General features: G+C 45.9%; 1 protein-coding gene across 1 annotated transcript; it reads right to left on the bottom strand.

The window, feature by feature from the left end:
* Window positions 1-8,566: 8,566 nt before the first annotated feature.
* LOC127314450 (homeobox-leucine zipper protein ROC7) lies at window positions 8,567-13,655 on the bottom strand. Its single transcript, XM_051344917.2, has 5 exons — window positions 13,139-13,655; window positions 11,354-11,812; window positions 9,835-11,274; window positions 9,323-9,729; window positions 8,567-9,229 (listed from the first exon to the last, which is right to left on the bottom strand). The coding sequence occupies exons 1-4, from the start codon at window positions 13,229-13,231 to the stop codon at window positions 9,352-9,354; spliced, it is 2,370 nt and encodes a 789-aa protein (XP_051200877.1). The 5' UTR covers window positions 13,232-13,655; the 3' UTR covers window positions 8,567-9,229; window positions 9,323-9,351.
* Window positions 13,656-19,174: the final 5,519 nt, after the last annotated feature.

Below are 19,174 nucleotides of genomic sequence, written 5' to 3'. Positions count from 1 at the left end.
TTGTAAGACTCTTTATGCGATTGTCGATTTTGCTTGTGTTAAAACAATAGTTAGTCATATCGTGCTGCTGGTTGTAATCGTGTCAAGTGTCGATTAATTAAAACCATTGTCAAAGTTATGTTACCGACATGTTGGCTTTCTTATATTTGTCCATATTTTTGCTTATATTAATTTGCTCTTAAACCCTTCTGGATAATTCAATGACAAGTTCGAGATCGTAAACATCTAAATAGGAACATTTCAAATGTTTGGAACAAAACATATAGTTGTATGCATTACATGTTTCTATCAATCTAAATCACTATCTTCTTCTGAATTTTTTCCCTCGTCATCATGTATGTTCTCTTCCAATATGAGACTATCTTCCTGATTCTCTAGTTCATCTTCACTCATATCCATGTCAACATTGGGACTATCTTCCCCATTCTCTAGTTCACGGATTGTACGAGCATCATGAATACGTACAACTTCAGCAAAGACGATGATCATCCTCCTCTGCTTCCACCTCTGCTTCCTCGTCTAGGTCGACAACATCATGAAATGTATGGTCGATCGAACCTTCATCCTCCTGGTATGCGTCTTCATTCCGTACAAATGCATCATCGTTACCATCTTCTAATTCTGGAACGTCGTACACATGTCTATGGCTGAACTTCTGCACCACTTTCCACGGATCACCAAACTTTGTATCCTCCAAATAGAAGCATGTTTCAGCTTGACTGGCCAATATGAATGGTGAATTCTTGAACCACAGGATAGAAGTGTTAACGCTTTTAAAATAACCATCATCTTTTATCTTGGAACCCTTGCCCGCAAGGTCGAACCAGTCGCAACGAAACAAGTACACGGACCTGTCACCGTGTTTGTTAGTCCCGTCTTGCAGTTCAAGAACTTCTTGCGAGAACACCATAGTAGTCGGTCTCATCTGCATCACCAAAAGATCCCTTAGTCGCTACGCCCGAATTTTGAGTCTTCAGGTCTTTATCCCGAGTAAGCGTGCGAAACCTCGCACCCTTTACGTTGCAACCAGCGTATACTACTACACGCCGGTCTGGCCCAGCAGCCAGAGACTTCAAATCTTCTGGTGCATTGTCCAACTGTCTCACATGGTTTGCAAACCAACCTGCAAACTCTCTCTGAACCGTCTCCTCGATGTCACGCACACCCCTACCTCCCAATTCTTGTCGGAATTCACTGAAACATAGAAAAAACACATATGAAATACATGACAATTATGTCTGCAACATTGAGAAGTAGTTATTAAAGTGAAGCTAACTACTTACTTGATATAACGTTCTACATCGTCACAGTTGTTCAGCACATACCAAACCATTTTGTCAAATTCCTTGTCAAAATGTTTCAAAATGGATTTCCCAAGACCTTTAGCTCCAACTGAAAATACTTCCATCTCGTCAGGATCAGGTTTTCTCCGTATGTCTTGGTTCCTATCATCTTTGTTAAATCTTGTTTCTGTGCCATCCTTGAAAAATCTAGAGCAAAAAATCAAACACTCATCAACAATGTAGCTCTCTGCGATAGAACCTTCTGGCCTTGCTTTGTTACGAACCGTAGACTTTAGATAACCTAATCTTCTCTCAACTGGATACATCCAACCATAATGAACAGGACCCCTCGAAAGAGCCTCCTCAGGAAGATGAATAGCTAAGTGCACCATTACATCAAAAAAAGCTGGGGGAAGAGCTTCTCAAGTTTGCATAGGATCACAACAATTTCAACCTTCAATCGATTCAGCACATCAACTTTCAGGGTTTTGGCACACAGCTCCCTAAAAAATCTTCCTAGCTCTGCAATAGCCACATACATTTCCTTAGATGCAATTCCCTTGAGCCCAGCCGGCAACACTCGCTGCAGAAGTATGTGGCAATCATGCGTCTTCATATCGGTAACCTTACAACCATCAATATTCACACATCTTCCCGGTTGCGCAATAACCATCTCGGGAACCTAGTGTTTGCCAAATACCTACACAAATGTCTCTTCTGTTCCTTCGAAAGCGTCCACGGTGCAGGGGGCTTCGCATAAGTTACTGCTGCATCATCATCATCCTTCACAATTTTCTTCAACCAATACTTCTTCCACATTTTGAATTTCTTCAAATCAATTCTAGCACTAACAGTGTCCTTATTCCTGCCCTCAAGTTCAAGTAGTGTACCAACAATATTGTCACATATGTTCTTCTCAATATGCATCACATCTAAGTTGTGAGCTATCTTAAGTTCGCCAAGACGGTAGATGATGTAAGCTGACTTTCAGTGCCATGTTGGTTCACCGGTACAGCTTGCACGCTTCCGCTTTCTACTTATTGGATTTTTCCCATGTTCAAAATCCTTAACCCTTTCTACCTTCCCAGCTACCTCTTTGGGTGTGTACTTCCTTGGTGGATCTCTAGTCTCAGTTGTACCATTGAAAAGTCTGCTTTTCCTGTATGGGTGATCTTTATCAAGAAATCGCCGATGCCCAATATATCCAATTTTGTTTTTCAAAGGTTCAGAGCAATGATTCTCATCGCAATGCACACACGCATGAAATCCTCTTGTGCTTCGGCACGACATAGTGGCATATCCAGGATAATCATGAATAGACCAAAGAAACGCAGCATGCAATGGGAAATATTCCTCTGTGCATGCATCAAATGTCTCCACACCACTCCATAGCTGCATCATATCTTTTATCAGTGGCTGCATAAATACATGAAAATCTTTCCCTGGGGAATACTTTCCGGGGATTAGCAATGCCATCATGTAATTCGATTGATCCATGCACATCCATGGTGGGAAGTTGTAAGGAATCACAAAAATAGGCCACATACTGTAAGGATTACTCATACTTCCAAAAGGACTGAAGCCGTCTGTGGCAAAACCTAGTCTTATGTTACGAGGATCTTTAGCAAACCAATCAAACTTGCCATCAAAGTGCTTCCATGCCTCACCATCAGCAGGGTGCCTCAGTACATTGGGCTCAACAACCCTCTTCTCTTTGTGCCATCTAGTATGTGTCGACATTTCCTTTTTAACAAATAGTCTCTGCAACCTTTTAATTATAGGAAAGTACCTTAACACCTTGTGAGGGATTTTCTTTTTTCCAGTAGGGTCTCTATATCTTGATAATCCACAAACATGGCAGTTTGTATCGTCCTTGTGATCTCCCCAAAATAAAGAACAATCAAACTTGCATGCATGAATTGTCTCATAACCAAGCCCAACATCAGAAAGAACACTCTTAGCATCAGCATATGATTTGGGAAAGTCCACATCCGCAAAGCTGTACGTAAAAGCTGAAGTAAGAGATCAAATCCTCTGTTTGTTATCCGGCTGTATGATTTGACATGAAGGAGCTTAATAATGAACGACAACCTAGTGAAAGAGGTGCATCCCTCATAAAGTTCTTTTTTCGCTGACTCAATTAGATTAGCATACAGATTTGGCAGGTCAGGACCTTTATTTCCAGACTTCTGCAGTTCATCGATCATACTAGATGAATCATCAACATAACAATCACCATTGTCTTCCTCTTCATCGTTGTCACTATCATACGCACCATCATCGTTTCTATCCCGCCCTTCGTCATCACTAAAACCTTCCCCATGTCTAGTCCATCTTGTATACGTCATGGACATACACGAACAATTGCGTTGATCCTCGACTGTTTTTATATCCTGACGTATCAGATTTAGGCAGTCCTTGCAAGGGCACAAGATTGGTTCATCTGTATTGTCCAAGTGTTCTCGCGCAAACTTGATGAAATCCCTAACACCTGCCATGTACTTTGTTGTGAACTTCTTGGTGCCATCAGTTATCCAACTTCGATCCATTGCCTACAATTCAGTTAAGAACATGCCAACGTTCTTCAGAACAGATCTTGACAACTGATTAAAAAATCTAGACCTAACGAACAATCAGGAGAACTCACCGATGATGCGTCTCGCCGCCACCACAATGGAGCCTTCACGGAATTCTTCTCACCTCGACGAGAACCCTAGTCGATTCGACTGTTAGCAAGAGCACTTATATAGGCCGTGTCTGCTAGCGGCGCGACTTAAACGAGGCACCCTCGGCCGACATAAATATTAATAAGGGAATTATTATGTCGTAACATCTAGATCACACCATTGAAATAAATATGTAGAATAGACTACTTACGGATCCAGATCAAAATTCCATATCTACCTTAGCGGTAAGACTCCGCGTCGGTCACGCCAAAGCCCTTGTTCGATTCTTCCAAACCACAATTTTTACTTAATTAAATATGTTCCTGACAAGTGGGTCACGCATGATATATAAAACTAATAACATTTAATAAAGTAACTTAGTATTATTTCGTCACCACGATCTTTGATTTCGTCACCTATTAACAGACACGATGGAAGCCCTTCCCGCTTGGGTAATGGGTGACGATTTTTTGTTGACGAAAAATCATACCGTCAAGCATTACCTTAAATGCTTGACGAAAGATGAATTCGTCACCTATAAGGACACATCCATGACGGTATGCATTTTTGTCACCAGGGTTTTCGTCAACAAATCCCCCATCTCTTGTAGTGTTCACTATCTGTTCGCCGAACTAGTGCACCTATACATCTGACAAGTGTATTAGGTGTGTTGGGTACACAAGAGACTTCTTGTATCTTAATTGTAGGGTTGCTTGAGAGGGATATCCTTGACCTCTACCTCCCTGAGTTCGATAAACCTTGGGTGATCCACTTAAGGGAAACTTGCTGCTGTTCTACAAACCTCTGCTTTTGGAGGCCCAACACTGTCTACAGGAATAGAAGCGTGCGTAGACATCACACTTCATTTGATAACCGTCTCTATAACCTTGATAAAGTTTTGCAGCGATGTAAAGACACCAACTTGAGTTGGGAGAATTATCATTTTATGGTAAAATAAGGTATAGTACTTGGGCATAAAATTTTAGGTAAGGAAATAGAAGTTTTTTTGACACCTTTACCGTAGGGGCTTCCCCTATGGTGTAAATTTTGTAAATGAACTGAAAGAGCCTTTACAAAGTTTCACGGGAAATCAAGGGGGTAGAAATGAACTAACAAGTAACAACATGAGTGATTTTTTTTTAAAAAAGACCCAGCAACCAGTCAATAAGCGGTTGCACCTGGGTTGTTGTCACTCTGAACCTATGTATTAACAATCTTGAAAGGCAATCTTCCAACGAATAAGAGAAGCATGAATTCATCTAAAAATAACATCATTTCTAAGCTTCCAAATATTCTAGGTTGGATAGGCAATTACTTCCATGAAACAAGGTCCATTGAAAGCCGACTGAGCTACCAAAAATCTGTCAGTGATAGAGAGAGACATGTCCCACTGAATATTCAGCATATCCCAAGAAGGAAATAGGAGTATATAGAGCTAAGACTGAATCTATTGAGAAATTACCACCATCTCATGATCTAAAAGGAATAAGAAGCTTCCTCGACCAAGACAGTTCCTATAGAAGATTCATTAAGAACTTCTCTAAGGTTTCTATACCCCTAACTGAACATTTGCAAAACAAAAGGTGTCTGTTTTGAGTTTAGGGATGAATGCATGATATCCTTTAATTATCTTAAGCGGACTCTTGTTGATGCACCAGTAACAAAACCGCCAATGTATGATGTACCCTTTGAACTCTTATGTGATGTTAGGCATAGTATGGTGGGTGTTACCTTGGGCCTAAAACTTTGAATGATTCTCAAAAGAATTATCCCCCATGGCGGTAAAAAATAACTTTTCGTTGTACTATCTGTTTGTGATTAGTTTAGATCATATATTATAGAATCAAGGGTTAAGGTTCACACGGATAGCCAAGGCTTAAAAGATGTCATTAACATAACAGGCGTTAAGTCTAGACTGCTTCTTTGGAGGATTTTGATTTAAAAATGATAGAAAGAAAACATGTGGAAGTACATGGTGAACCTAAAATAGTGAAGGTAAGATCCATTAATAAAACAAGGGAACCATGCAGATATGCATCCGTGCAGGTACGTTGCATACCGAGAGGTCTTTGATGTACTTAATATGTAACACTCTGGAAATTTTTCCAGATGGATGTGTATCAAGAGTGAAAAAGAAGATTGAAAAGAGGTGCGGCAATGAAGATCAGAGATAAAGAGACACCAATGTTCGCAAAACCTCACCTCCGAAAGGGATATGGAGGGGGAATTTGCAAAGGGAACCCACCACCATTGCTGCTTGGATCTTATAGACATATGCATCGATCTTCATCATCACCATCAACCTTCATCCATTTTGTTGTAACCCCAAACCCTATATATTGTGGATCTTCAGTTGTTTGACCCCTTGTAACTTCATTCGTACAATCATGATGATGTTGATTGCCTCCATGGTTGAGTAGCCCCATACGTCTTTAGGGAGATAGAGAGACCCTAGCAATATCATGGATTGAAATAAAGATGGTTTCACATTATGTAATATGTTCGCAGGGATCTTCTCCAATGATGTTGTGTGAAGTCTACTACACAATATTTGCATAAGGAACATTGGAGGAAATCATCATTGTATGTAGTTGGTGGAACATGGGCGTAAGTGAGGGAATCTGTGGCCTCTATGAACCATGAATTAATAGGGGATTATGGAATCTAAGAGCTCATATATGTAACCATGGGATAACCTTAATTGCTAGTTTAATCTAAGCTGCTTGCTATAAGGGGACTACCGGTGGCTACACATGGTGCATAATGGCGAGACTAGAAGTGCACCTTTACTTGGCATTCTGCCTGTACAACTATGCTATGAAGATGTTGCATATCCTAATCATGTATTAATAATGTTAGTGGCGAATCGGTGATTCCTTGAGAATCCTTTATCCCAATTGCGGTTTTAATTTTATTTACACTGCATACTACGTTCACTCTCTTTTTTTGTTAGTTTGCTATTGTTGAGTTCACACCACCACAATCACTCAATCACTTTCATCACATGCCTTGCTTAGAATCTCAGATAACTCGTAGATACATGTAAGTGAAGATAATAAGAAACAATTAAACCTTTATCCTCGATAACTTCGATAAGAGTTGTACTAAATCAAATGTCCGCGAGCATGCAAGAAATCCAAGTCAAAGAAGACATCGAGATGACCTTGACATTCCTTGGGCAATGGAAATGAACTCGACAGGAGAGGCTGGATCCTAGGAACAACTAAAACGTGCCCAATGATCCCAAAAACAATTGGAATATGATGCAGCATACAGGTGATGATAATGTGATCTTGGTACTTAACTTTTACACACATAGTGCACAGATGATCCCCCAAGCCATGCCTGTTTTTGTACTTGGCCAACATTAATTAGGAAAATGTCCCCTCACCAACTAGAAGTTTTTTGTTTCAAAAGGATGCGAGCTTCCAGATGTCCATATATAACTTGAAAGCATTCCACGTCATCGAAGATGTCTACATATAGATATCCCATGGAAAATTTGCGAGATCCCTCCCTTGTCCAATATATCAAGTTTGACTCCTGAGACAACCTTGGTCTTAAAATGAGGTTAAAAAGGTCGCCCACTGGCCTTCTCCTCAGGTCCAAAGGACTTCTTAAAGTGGAGGAATCGGCCACCCCCGGTACCTACCTCCCTAACGGTACCCTTGGATTGTGCAAGATCACAAACAAAAGAGGGGACGGTGGAGCGAGCTAAGGGCCCCTCCCCTATCCAGTTGTCAAGCGAAAACATGTGTCAGCACTATTGTTAACCGAGTGTTTAGCACCGAGACGCATGAGACCAACAATCTTGCACATAACTTCCCAAAACAAATATCTACCACTAGATGACATGTTGACGAGATTGGACCGAGTAAGGTATTTCTTCCTAATTATATCAACACAGATACCCTTGTCGGTAAGGATCTTCCAAGCCCACTTGGCAATCAAACACCAATTCATAAGTTTGGTGTTTAGGATACACCAAATCCCGCCACCAGCTTGGGGGAGTACATGGTACTTCAACTCACCATGTAGCACTCTTGTTTTCCTTTTTTCTTTAAGGCAAAAGAAGAGTGATCGACCTCATGAACTCCATCTTAAGAAGGTATAAAACTCCAAAATCTAGGTGTTTACCTTTTCAAGGGTCAACACGCGTGGCCACCTTCCAACTAAGGTAGCCTGATTCTACCAAAGAAGCTTATGTGGTACTATTGGCATGCCTATGTAGGTGACGGAAAAGTCGTAACTTGCAGTTCATCATATGGGTTTCTCTAAGTTGCCCCTCGAGATCACAACCTATAATCATAGCTTCAGTCTTGTCGAAGTTGATCTCGAGTCCGGACATGAACTCCATACAAATGGAGGGAAAGGTTAGCAATCTCCAGAGGGTCATTTGGCACCGTCAAGCATGGCAAGGAGGGCTTCAATCATCCTAATTCATATTCATGTGAACCCGCAAGTTCACAAAATCCACGGGCTTTTCAATCAGCAAAACGTACATCAGTATCATATTAATGTTTTTATACTCAAAACACACAAACAAAACTAAACAGATGACAACGAAATGGAAAGAAGAACGAGAAACAACAAATCATCTACTCAAAGGCGTGGACGAATGCAAAAAAAGAATCCAAATTATATTGTTGCAAACATAACATACAAGTTACGAAAGTCTAATTTAAAGAGACACCCCCTCCACACAGAGATGGAGAGAGCACAGCATAACAAAACAGATGACAACGAAATTCACCAAACTGAAAATCTAGATCCTGAATGATCATCCTAGAGAGGGAATGGCAACCCAGAGAGAGAAAACTAAAAGAGAAGTCAATACCCGAACCAACCGCCCTTGCAGAGTGTTGTTGCCTGCTTGCTTCTGAATTTTCATGACATGATGATCTAATTGAGAGAAGGATGCATGCTAAGTCTACTACGAAGCAAACACAAACATGTAGTAAATATGTTGATGAATTGAAACTAGTTAATTAAGCAACACAACTCAGAGCCTATGACATGTTAATGCGTGCACATGTATGCAGCCATGATCGTAGGACCTAAGTTGTGTTCCTCTGTGGTTTGATCCCTTCTTGCTGATTGTGTTGTGTTTGCTTGTGGTGGTGGTGGTGATTGGATTATGCTGGGAAGAGGAAAGGGGATGATAAGCTGAAGCTTATGCAATGCAAACAACACTTGGCAAGGACAGTCTGCGGTGCGTTCTTGACTTCCCACATCGCTAATTAAATCTCCGGGTCCGCTCTTGATCCCTCCCTTAATCTCCTGCGCCACAGTAAAAATTGGAACACGATCAGATCAGCAATACAAAGAGTCGTATAGGGATGAGCACACGCGTTCTTGATATGCAGTACTTACCGTTGAGCACGACGGATGGATCGATGCGGTCACCGGGTGGCGCAGGGTGCGGCGGCGTTGTCCCCGGCGCTGACGACGACGGCGGCCTTGATGCGCTCGACGGTGCAGGCGATGAGGCTGTTGACGGTGGCGACGGATCCCAGCGAGAGCTTGGCGGTGGGCACGGAGTCGACGAGGATCTGGAACGCCACGGTGAGGAGCGACCCGCCGGCGTCCGGCGCGCCAGCCGGTCCGTCGGGCAGGATGGCAAACCCTGATGGCAGCAGCGCCACGTAGTCCGGGTCCCCGCCGTTGAGCACCACGTTCATGGCCACCACGTCCACCGGCGCGTACACCACGTACGACCCCGTTGTGTCCGTGCAGCACTCCTGCAGGATCAGCATGTTGCTCTGGTTCGAGTTCGCGTTCTGCAGAACCAGCATCAAATTCATGTCAGCCATGACCATGAAAGATTGTAAGTTGTAACTCTGAAGCAGAGTAATGGAGTAATGGGTTCATAGATAGGCACTTACGTTGACGCGGAGGAGGGAGACCGCGTTGCCGTGGTGGCTGCCGTTGGCGATGTGGGCCATCTCCTGGACGACGCCGCCGTTGGAGAGGATGTCCCATTCGCTGCGGGTGGAGTCGTCGCGGAGGAAGCCGAAGACGCGGGAGGGAGGGACGGGGAGCCAGAAAGAGGTGGCGGCGTTCAGGATGATCCCCGGCGGGCGGCCGGGGTCGTCGACGCTCTTGCGGGTCATCACGCGCACGTCCTCCGCGCCGCTGCCGGAGAGCGTCGTCCACTGGTGTGTCGTTGACGCGGTCACCCCGCCGCAGAAGCTCGCTGTCATCCGCTCTGCAAGCTTTAGCATGCTCCTCCGCCCTTCCGCTGTCGTGATCACGTCGCCGCCGGAGGCCGGTACGGTGGCCATGGCGCTCGCCAGCCGCTCGCACTGCCGCTTCAGAGTCAACGTCCATCGCCGCGCCCCGAATGCCAGCCCGGAGTTCACCAGGGGCTTGTACAGGTCGTGCACCATGGCGTCATCGCCGGCCTCGACGTGCTCCACCCATGTCACCTTGGAGTACCCGTTGGGCATCTCCTGGATGAGGCACCCGGATGCGCGGCGGCGGAAGTGGCCGCGCGCTGCGGCAGAACGGAGGCCGTCGAGAGAGACGTCGACCACGGCCCACGCGCCGCCCGGATGCTGCTTGCAGTAGCGAAGGAACTGGGTGTCCCGCGTCGGCACCAGCGGCGACGGCATCTGGAACTCGGCGGACATGAGCTGAAGCGCGCCATCGTGGTTGCCGGCGACGCCAGTGGAGAGCACGTCGAGCGTGGCCGCGCGGGACACAATGCTGGAGAAGAGGGCAGACCACTGGCGCACGTCCATGAGCATCTCAACGAGGCTGATGTGGTTCATGATCACCACGTCCGTTTCCCGCGACGCCTCCGACCTGAGCTCCGGTGACTTAGGGCCCAGCGCGCCACGCGGGAAGGCGCGCGCGTACTCCTCTTCGTTGAGCGCCTCGCCGTCGATGGACGGGATCCAGAGCGGCTCGCACAGCTGCGCCATCCGGACGAGCTCCTCCATGGCGGCCACGGCCAGCTCGATCACCATCGGCTTGTCGAACTCGGCGCCGGCGAACATGCCTCCCAGGTGGTGCTCGAGCGCCGAGCGGCCGGACGACTGCGGCGGTAGCGGCGGGTAGGCGGCCGAGGAGACCGCGCCAACAACGGGCTTTCCGCCGACGTACTTGGCGGCGATGGCGGAGATCCTGTCGATCTCGTCGCGGAGGCGCGCGTTCTCGATGCGCAGGTGGTGCTCGTCGAAGGACATCTCCCCGATGGCCGCCGGGCCGCCGCAGTTTGGGCACGACGCGTTGGCCAGCGCCTCCTTGTACCTCATGTTCTCCGCCCTCAGCTTGTCGTTCTCGGACCTCAGCGCGGTGTTCTCCTGCCTCTCGTGCTGAGTCTGCACCACCAGTCATCAATTTAGCATTGCATCAATTTGATCATCGTCTCATCGATCGCCATGAAAGCACGTTACATACCTTGATCTGGGTGCGCTTGTTCTGGAACCAGAACTTGACCTGGAGGGGCTCGAGGTTGAGGCTGCGGCTGAGCTCTTTGCGCTGCTTGTCGTCGGGGTGGGGGCACTCCTTGAAGAAGGCCTCAAGCTCCTGGATCTGGTGCTGCGTGTGACGGTGGTAACGCTTTTTCTTGCGGGGGTGCTGCCCGGCCGGGTCCTCCTGCTCATCTTCCTCCCCGGCGCCACCGTCGCCTCCTCCGTCGAGATTGTTGTCACTGCCAGTACCTGACTTGCTCATCTCCAGCTCCTCGTTGTTGATGCTGCTGTTGTTGTTGCCGCCACCGTGAGGGCCACGGGCGTCGCTCTCGCTAGTCGCCTGCTGCTGATGGTGCTGGTGCTGGGGAAGAAGAAGATGGTGATCCATCAACTGATGCTGCAGCATTGCTGGGAGCTGGTGGTGGTGCACCCCATCCATCAAGTTCTGCATTGCATACATGAATTTTTTTATCACTCAGTTAAAATTGCCGAATTGAACTGATTAATGCTCGCAAAAATATTGAACTGATTAATCATGGCAACCAAAATTAGGCAAGAAATATCAATGGCGATTGAGGAAAGATGTTGCTAGCTAGCCTACTGACTACTGCATTACATTCTTCAGATGGACTTGCCATTTTACAGTAAATACTGAAACGCAAAGAATTTATGTTACTTATAGTTATCCAGCTGCCTGTGATTTTAGGTGTACATAAAATGGGGAATTCAAGTTAAGTTTGAATTCTGAAATGAGAGGAGATCAATTCAAGAAACAAAATACTAATTGCACATGAGGTACAATCGAGTACTGAGTAGGAAACTCTGTTGGGGATTTTGATGGACTTACAATTCTATGGTACTGATTGAACAAGAGGCCGTATAACTATCGAGAGGAACTGAAGGCTTGGGAATTGCTCTTATAACTATATAGGGAGAAATAAAGTGTCCGGTATTGCTTGATTTCTGAAGTACATGTACTACATGAAATGGGAAATTGAGTTTGAAGTGTGAGCATTCTGAAATGAGAGGATCGAAATCTAGAAACAAAAAAATGATTGCACATGGGGTACTAGCACTGAGTACTGACTAGCAAACACTGTTGGGAAATTTGGTACTATTACTGCATATTTGGTGAGCAATAAATACTTGAAAAGATATAAGGTTGGGAAAAGGAGGTAGTAGCATGGCACAACCCAAAGAACAAGCTTGAGAAATAAAGGAGCAGATCGAGCTGAGCAGGAACTTAATGCTCCACGTATCCATCCAAGTGCAGGCAGGCAGGCACCAACCGTCGGCATTTACATTTCATTTCTCAGGTCAGATACTTATGAAAGCAACACAAATTAAGACCTTGAGATATGGCATGAATGTTGAATCCTTTTTTTGGCTTTTGGTATTTAACTCATATTGGTAGCCAGCTACTTAAATGCCCGGCCTGCGTTCTTTTTTGAAAAGCAAGTATACCACTACACTCCTCCGGCCTCCATCAACACTTGATGAACACACCACATATATAGAAAGCTTAGTTATATGCATGTACACAATTATTTTACTAAGCTGGCACTAGTCCTGGAGGATACTGCTAGCAAGTGCGAAGAGATGTAGGAGAGATTTGTGCATGAACAATGCATGCAGAGGCCGGAGGTAGTACTTCATAACATCTCATTGAGGCGGGGGCAAAGGAACTAAAATGTCCGTTTTCTGAAAACAGTTCAGACAACTTGATGTGTATAGAGCCGGTAGAGGTGCAAGAGAAGAAGTGTTACGAAACCTGGCCGAGGGAGAGCGCGGAGGAGGAGGAGGAAGCGTATGCGACGCCGGCGCCGTTGCTCCGGCCGATCATGTTGCGCCCGGGGACCATCATCCCTCCGGGAATAAGCTATGCCTGACCTCCTCCTTTCGCCGACAAAGATGAAACCCTAGCTAGCTAGAAACCCGCTCGCACCATGCAAAACCTCGGCAGATCGAAGCTCGCTTGCACTCGATCGATGGATCGATACCCGAGCTCAGATCTGTCTGCCTCTGCCCCCGCCACGGAGTAAGAGGACCAGCCAGCTACGCAGACGCTTCTTCCTCTGTCGATCCACTGCGAGCTCGACGAAGCTGGCAGGAGGTGTCGGGAGAGATGGATCGGAGAAGAAGAGGAAGGGGAAGGGGACGAGAGGATGGATGGAGACGGAGGAGAGGAAGGGGCCGGAGGAGAACGGTGGCTGGTGCGCGTATTGAATGGGTGGAGTTATTGCGGAGAGTAGCTAGCGAGAGGAGGGTGCAATGGCATTCATTGCGGCCATGGCGTGGAGTTATTGCGCAGGATGCCACCCCGCTCTACCCTGTGATGATGCACACATAGAGAGAGAGAGAGAAGAGACTGTATGTAGTCGTAGTGTAGCGAGAGAGATCGATGGGACCTAGCGATGCGGTACAGATCGGAGTACGTACGTGCTCAAGCTGTGTCCACCTAGTACTCCATACAGGCTATGGATGGTTTTAATTACAGTATCTCTTTTAATAAAAACAAAATACACAGAGCGGCAAGCTCTGTCAGCAATCTCAATCTCTTGAAATATAAATAAAAAGAAAATACGTATCCCGCATGTATATATTGCTGCATGAGACGACACTGCAAAAAATGCCATAACTAGCTAACATGCATTTACTTAGCCAGGGAGTATGTATTGTATTTTCTTTTCTTCCAGCACCAAATTAAGCAGGCAGTTGGTAAATTATGGATACAGGAGGCGCGCACGTTATGTTTCTACGCGTAAAATCTTCAAAGATTACAGCGCTAGCTGTACGCTATGGTAAACGGATCGAGCGAGGTGGTTTAGGTCCTGAATTTATTGCCTGCATGCAGTACGCATGCCATATGCATGCATGCACATCATCATCGATCAAATTATGGGAGGAAAATGTACCCTGTTGTGAATGTCAAGTGAAGGTTGCAAATGATCTTATTTGCTGCAGGAGCAGGATACATCAAATTTGATTTGTTAATTGGCCCGTTGATCATATATACCGGTCCACTCAGGAGTACATCACAATTTTTTGCAATCGGACACATATCTTCAGTCGTCATGTGCTCACCAACAAATCATTAAGGAAGCATAACTCATTAGCAGCCGGGAGAAACGTGTGGTAGGGAGCAAAGTTAAGCCAAAGTCAACATAAGTCTACAACAATTACATGATAACCAAGCTAAGGAAGTGAAACAAATAAAAGAGAAAGTCAAAGATGAATTCCACCAAGAGAGGAACTAGTCCACCATGGACGAGGGACTACCTCTCCCTCAAAACTCCTTTTAGACTAGTTGTCGGGTTTCGACTCCCGATGAGTAAATTTTATTTTGGTAGGGTGTGACAGGTCATGACTTGCTGAGATGGAGCCGACTCGAGATGGTTCCGGCTCGCCCTCAAGTCGCAGGTTGGTGCATATTGCGTTCCCCATATCCCGTCAGTAGCCCACGAGACTTCAGGCGGCTCGAAGAGGCGCACATAGGGGTTTCCGTGGTTTCCTCCAGGGGTTGGTCGAACAACCAAAAGGTCGAGACTGGCCTCAGACGGCCCTGGTCTAAGTAGCGGTCCACCTATCTGCGGTTTCCATGTGCCACATAGAAGGTCAGGTGGCTATGGCAGTACCTTCACTCAACATGCATGCCTAATGCATGTGCCAAAGAGGCCTAGCCGAGAGGCGGATGGAACATAACATTAGGGGGATGTACGATCCTTGAGATGGAGCATCATTTATCTATGACAATGAATTGCCTCCGTGAGAGTGGTTGTTCTGCCATAGTAGGCTTATTCAACGTGTTAGTGGGCAGTTTGCCCTGACGTGTGGCATCCCGAGAGGTGATGTATCCGAGTCATGGTAGGCTCTTGCTGGAGCTTTTATATGGGTGGACGCGGCGCTGGAGGAGGATTTCTCCATCTCCCTTCCTTGTGCCTCCTTTCTTGACCCCCTGGGGAGAGGGCGATGATGGGCGACCGGCTGTTGTGGGTATACTTTATGGGTATATCAACGACATGGCCTAGATCCGGCAAGCCCGAGTGACCCGCAGATGGTGATGGTGGCATATGGCCCATCGGGCGGCTCAGTTGCTGTTGATAGAAGATGGATGAAGTCCAGCCCAGGAACAGGAGCCGGATCCCAACCGACCTACAGGAGTAGTCGGATCCATGGATGCCCATGAAGTATCCGGATCTGTCGTTGCCTAATCGACAGTACCTCGAAGGAGGGATCCTCACGAGGTGTCAACACCCGGATTTTTAAGTCCAGATGCCTATTATGCCATTCATCGCAATCCCAGGAATATTGTTTTTGCGAGACATAATAGATTGATATCACAACACATCATTCATTACAACACATAATCGTCCTACAACAAAGGATCACATGATCCAGTCTTAATACATCATAGTGGATCTAGAGATCCTATTACAAAACACATAGCGGAAGCGAAGTAGCGGTCTTGGTTCATCTGTTTCACAGGCAATTGTTAACGTCAGGAGTGGTCCTAGTTGTCGTAGACGTCCTGCTGTCCATCTTCCTCGTACTGCTGTTCTCCTTCATAGTCTGGCCATTTGAATAGCCAGGGACAAAGCCATGAGTACTTTAAAGTACTCGCAAACTAATACTAGTGTAAGCACTATCAACTATAGTAAGTGGGTGCTAAGCTCTAAGGTTATTTGCATAAAGCCAATTTTAGTTCACAAACATTTAATAAAAGCCTCTTCATTTGCTAACTAACTCAAGTGGGAACATTAGTGTCATTCCCACAACTCTATTGTGATTCAAGTCAAAGTCACCATTTCAAGTTCATTTCACAATTCACCCTTCACATGTCATATTTTTGAAAAGTTCTGATGACGGAACAGTATGGCCTTTCCAACCGTCCTTAACCGTGGACGCGGCTATTCGAATAGTTTTACACTCTGCAGAGGTTGCACACTTGTGCCACAACATTTGATTACATCCGTCAGGGATAACCCTGAATAATCGTAACTCAGTACGCGGATCATCAACCATAACCTTTCACTTATATACCCTAGTATAGGCACCTCTCCCCATGAGCTTGGCCTCCCAGTGAAGACAGACAGTCAGCCTGGGAACTGCACAGGGCTTGGGCCGGACATTCACCTCCTTTCACGTCATTTCACATCATTTCTTTTATTGTAGAGGCAGCTTTCGGCATAACCCCGATGACGCTTGTTTAGAGGGAACCCATACTAAGACACATAAACTTCCAGTTAAGCCCTACCCATAATCAGGTATTGTGGGGGTACTAGTAAATTGGAATGGTATCGCATCCGAACCCAACCATCAGTTTTTGTAAAGTTCACTATGTCATTCACAAGTCATATTCACCATCAAAATCTTTCAATAGAATGAATCATCATTCCAAGATTTTCAAAGTCATTTCATTTCACCTGTTCCCATCTAGAGTAGTCAATTTTATTTGTTAGCACTAGCAACTAGTCATGAGGGGTGCTAACTAGCTTATAGCTTTCTAGGCTAAGTTTGATGCTCTTGTTCTACTCTATATCTGGATCAAGTGAACCATAAATCAACAAGTACTTTGATAAATCAAAATCAATAAAGCTTGTAAAGTAAAAAACTTGAGATGAGATCATTAAGCATAAAGTAATCTGTGAGGGTGCCTTGCTCTTGTAGAGCTTTGCACTATGTCAACTTGCAAGAATATTAGCTTGCCTTGGTTGGAGTAGTGATCAAAGTTCTCTTCCTCTTCTTCAGGGTAGACCTCCTCCTCTTGATAGTCTCCGGTACTAGCGTCTATAAACGAATACAAGGATAACAATCACCAATCAATACTAGACTAATCACACAAATGGTTCACACAAGCTATTCTAGCATCCCCACCTTATTAACATGTTGGTTGACTTTGTTTTCTTGTAAAGAAAAATAATTTCCTCTCATTACAAATATTAATTAATGTTGTTATTTAATTCTTGAGAGAAATAATTTCCTCTCATTGAATCTTGTTAAGATTTAATCTCCCCAACTAATAATATATGACCTAGGTTGACCAAAGTCAACCTCTTCATAGTTATCATTTGGGAAAATGATTTAAATGAGGTGATGCACCTCATGCTATTTAATAACACATAGTAATGATTTAATATCATCAAATAATTGAATATGAGGTTTAATTGACCATGGTCTCTACCTCATGTTGGATTAGTTGAGACAAGATTTAAATGAGGGAGAAGCTCTCATACTATTTAATAAATAATTTTGCCCACTTTTAAATGAACTAGAAATAGCCATAGGGACATTTTTTAAACTAGGCCATGATCATACAAACAACTATGTCATATTTTTATGTATTCTGATAGACAATGTGAAATATGATTTTTTTAGAGTTGGAATCAACTCAAAAGCATTTTTAGTTAATTTTTAATAATTGTTTGAAGTTACAAAAGTCCCTGCCTTGTTATTTTTGTCACTTTAATTCTACAAACAATTTAAGGGTGAGACCAGTGGAGTTGTGTAGATAATTTGCTCAGCTTTCTAAATATATAAAATTTGTTAAATTTGGTCAAGTAGATTTGTCCCTAGTTAATTTTGAATATGGCATCAGTTTGCAATTTGATTTAAACTGGAAATCGAAATTCAAATGAACTGGGCTGGCGGGAAATCTAAACAGGCTGCACAGAGGAAAAGAAAACGGGCCGGCCCAGCAGTGCGTCTAGCGTAGCGGGCCGCCTGACAGCGTAGGGTCCACGTGTCAGTGGGTTTTAACCCAGCGAAACGGTACGTGGAGTGTGAGCCGTAGGATTAGAGGTGGATCGAGCGGTCGAGGTTCATCGTCATCTCCGACAAGAGCAGGCCACTGGCGCGGCGAGGCTAGGGGGTCGACGGCTTACCGGCGGCGCGGCGAGGGTCGGCGAGGTGCGGCGGCGATGTTGTCGAGGAAGGGGAAGCAGATGGTAGCAGCGGCGTGTGCTGAGGGGGCTGCAATCGGCGGCGAGCTTCTCAGCACCTCCGCGGCTCCGGCGATGCAATTGGACGGCGTTGGTGGCTAATCGAGCAAGGGCAGTGAGCGAGGAGAGTGAGAAGAGGGAGAGGAAGCTGGCGGTGTGAAGAAATTCGAGCGGGAGGGCCTCCTTTTATAGCAGCTGGAGGTGGCCGTGGCGCTCGAATGAGGTCATCGGCGATGACGCTTCTACAGGGGATCTTGGCCACTGGTGATGACGCGCGCGTGTAGGCGATGTCATGGTGGTCACGCCAGGCGTGATTGCGTTGAAAACGACGGAGAGACGAGCTCTGGCACGTGACGGGAGTGGGCAGTACCGCGGCGGACGTCGGCGAAGTGGGCGTCGTCTACGGCGTTCCCGCGTGCCAATGGCGGTGTCTGGGCGGTGCGTGGTGACGTTGTGAAGCAGGTGGCGCAGAGATCAAGGGCAGGGGTCAACGGAGCTGGTGGCGCGACGACGTGGTCGGGCGCGTTCTGGAGCGTGCCAGTGCACGTTCTAGCGTGCGCGTGCATGTCTGGGTGTGTCTGGACGCGCCTGGTCTGGTGCATGCGATGCACCGATCGGTCGAGGCTCGTGTCCAGGATGATCAGGAGAGTGTGGGTAGCAGGTGTGACACGGTGGTGCATGCTGGGGAGGGCCAGGGATAGAGATGGCATGGTGAGGTCATGCCATGCCACGGCATGGTTAGTTTGGTCAAGAAAATGATGATGCCATGTACCCAAACCTTGTCTATTATGCTTGGCACTGAGAAGAGGGGTCAGAAAGGTACCATGACCTAGGGCTGGAGAGGGAGGCTAAGAACTACTGGACAATTC

The sequence above is a fragment of the Lolium perenne genome, chromosome 7 (genome assembly GCF_019359855.2).
Source record: "Lolium perenne isolate Kyuss_39 chromosome 7, Kyuss_2.0, whole genome shotgun sequence".
NCBI classification, from domain to species: Eukaryota; Viridiplantae; Streptophyta; class Magnoliopsida; order Poales; family Poaceae; genus Lolium; species Lolium perenne.
The sequence above is the reverse complement of the archived record's forward strand: the minus strand, read 5'-3'. Positions and strand labels throughout refer to the sequence as shown.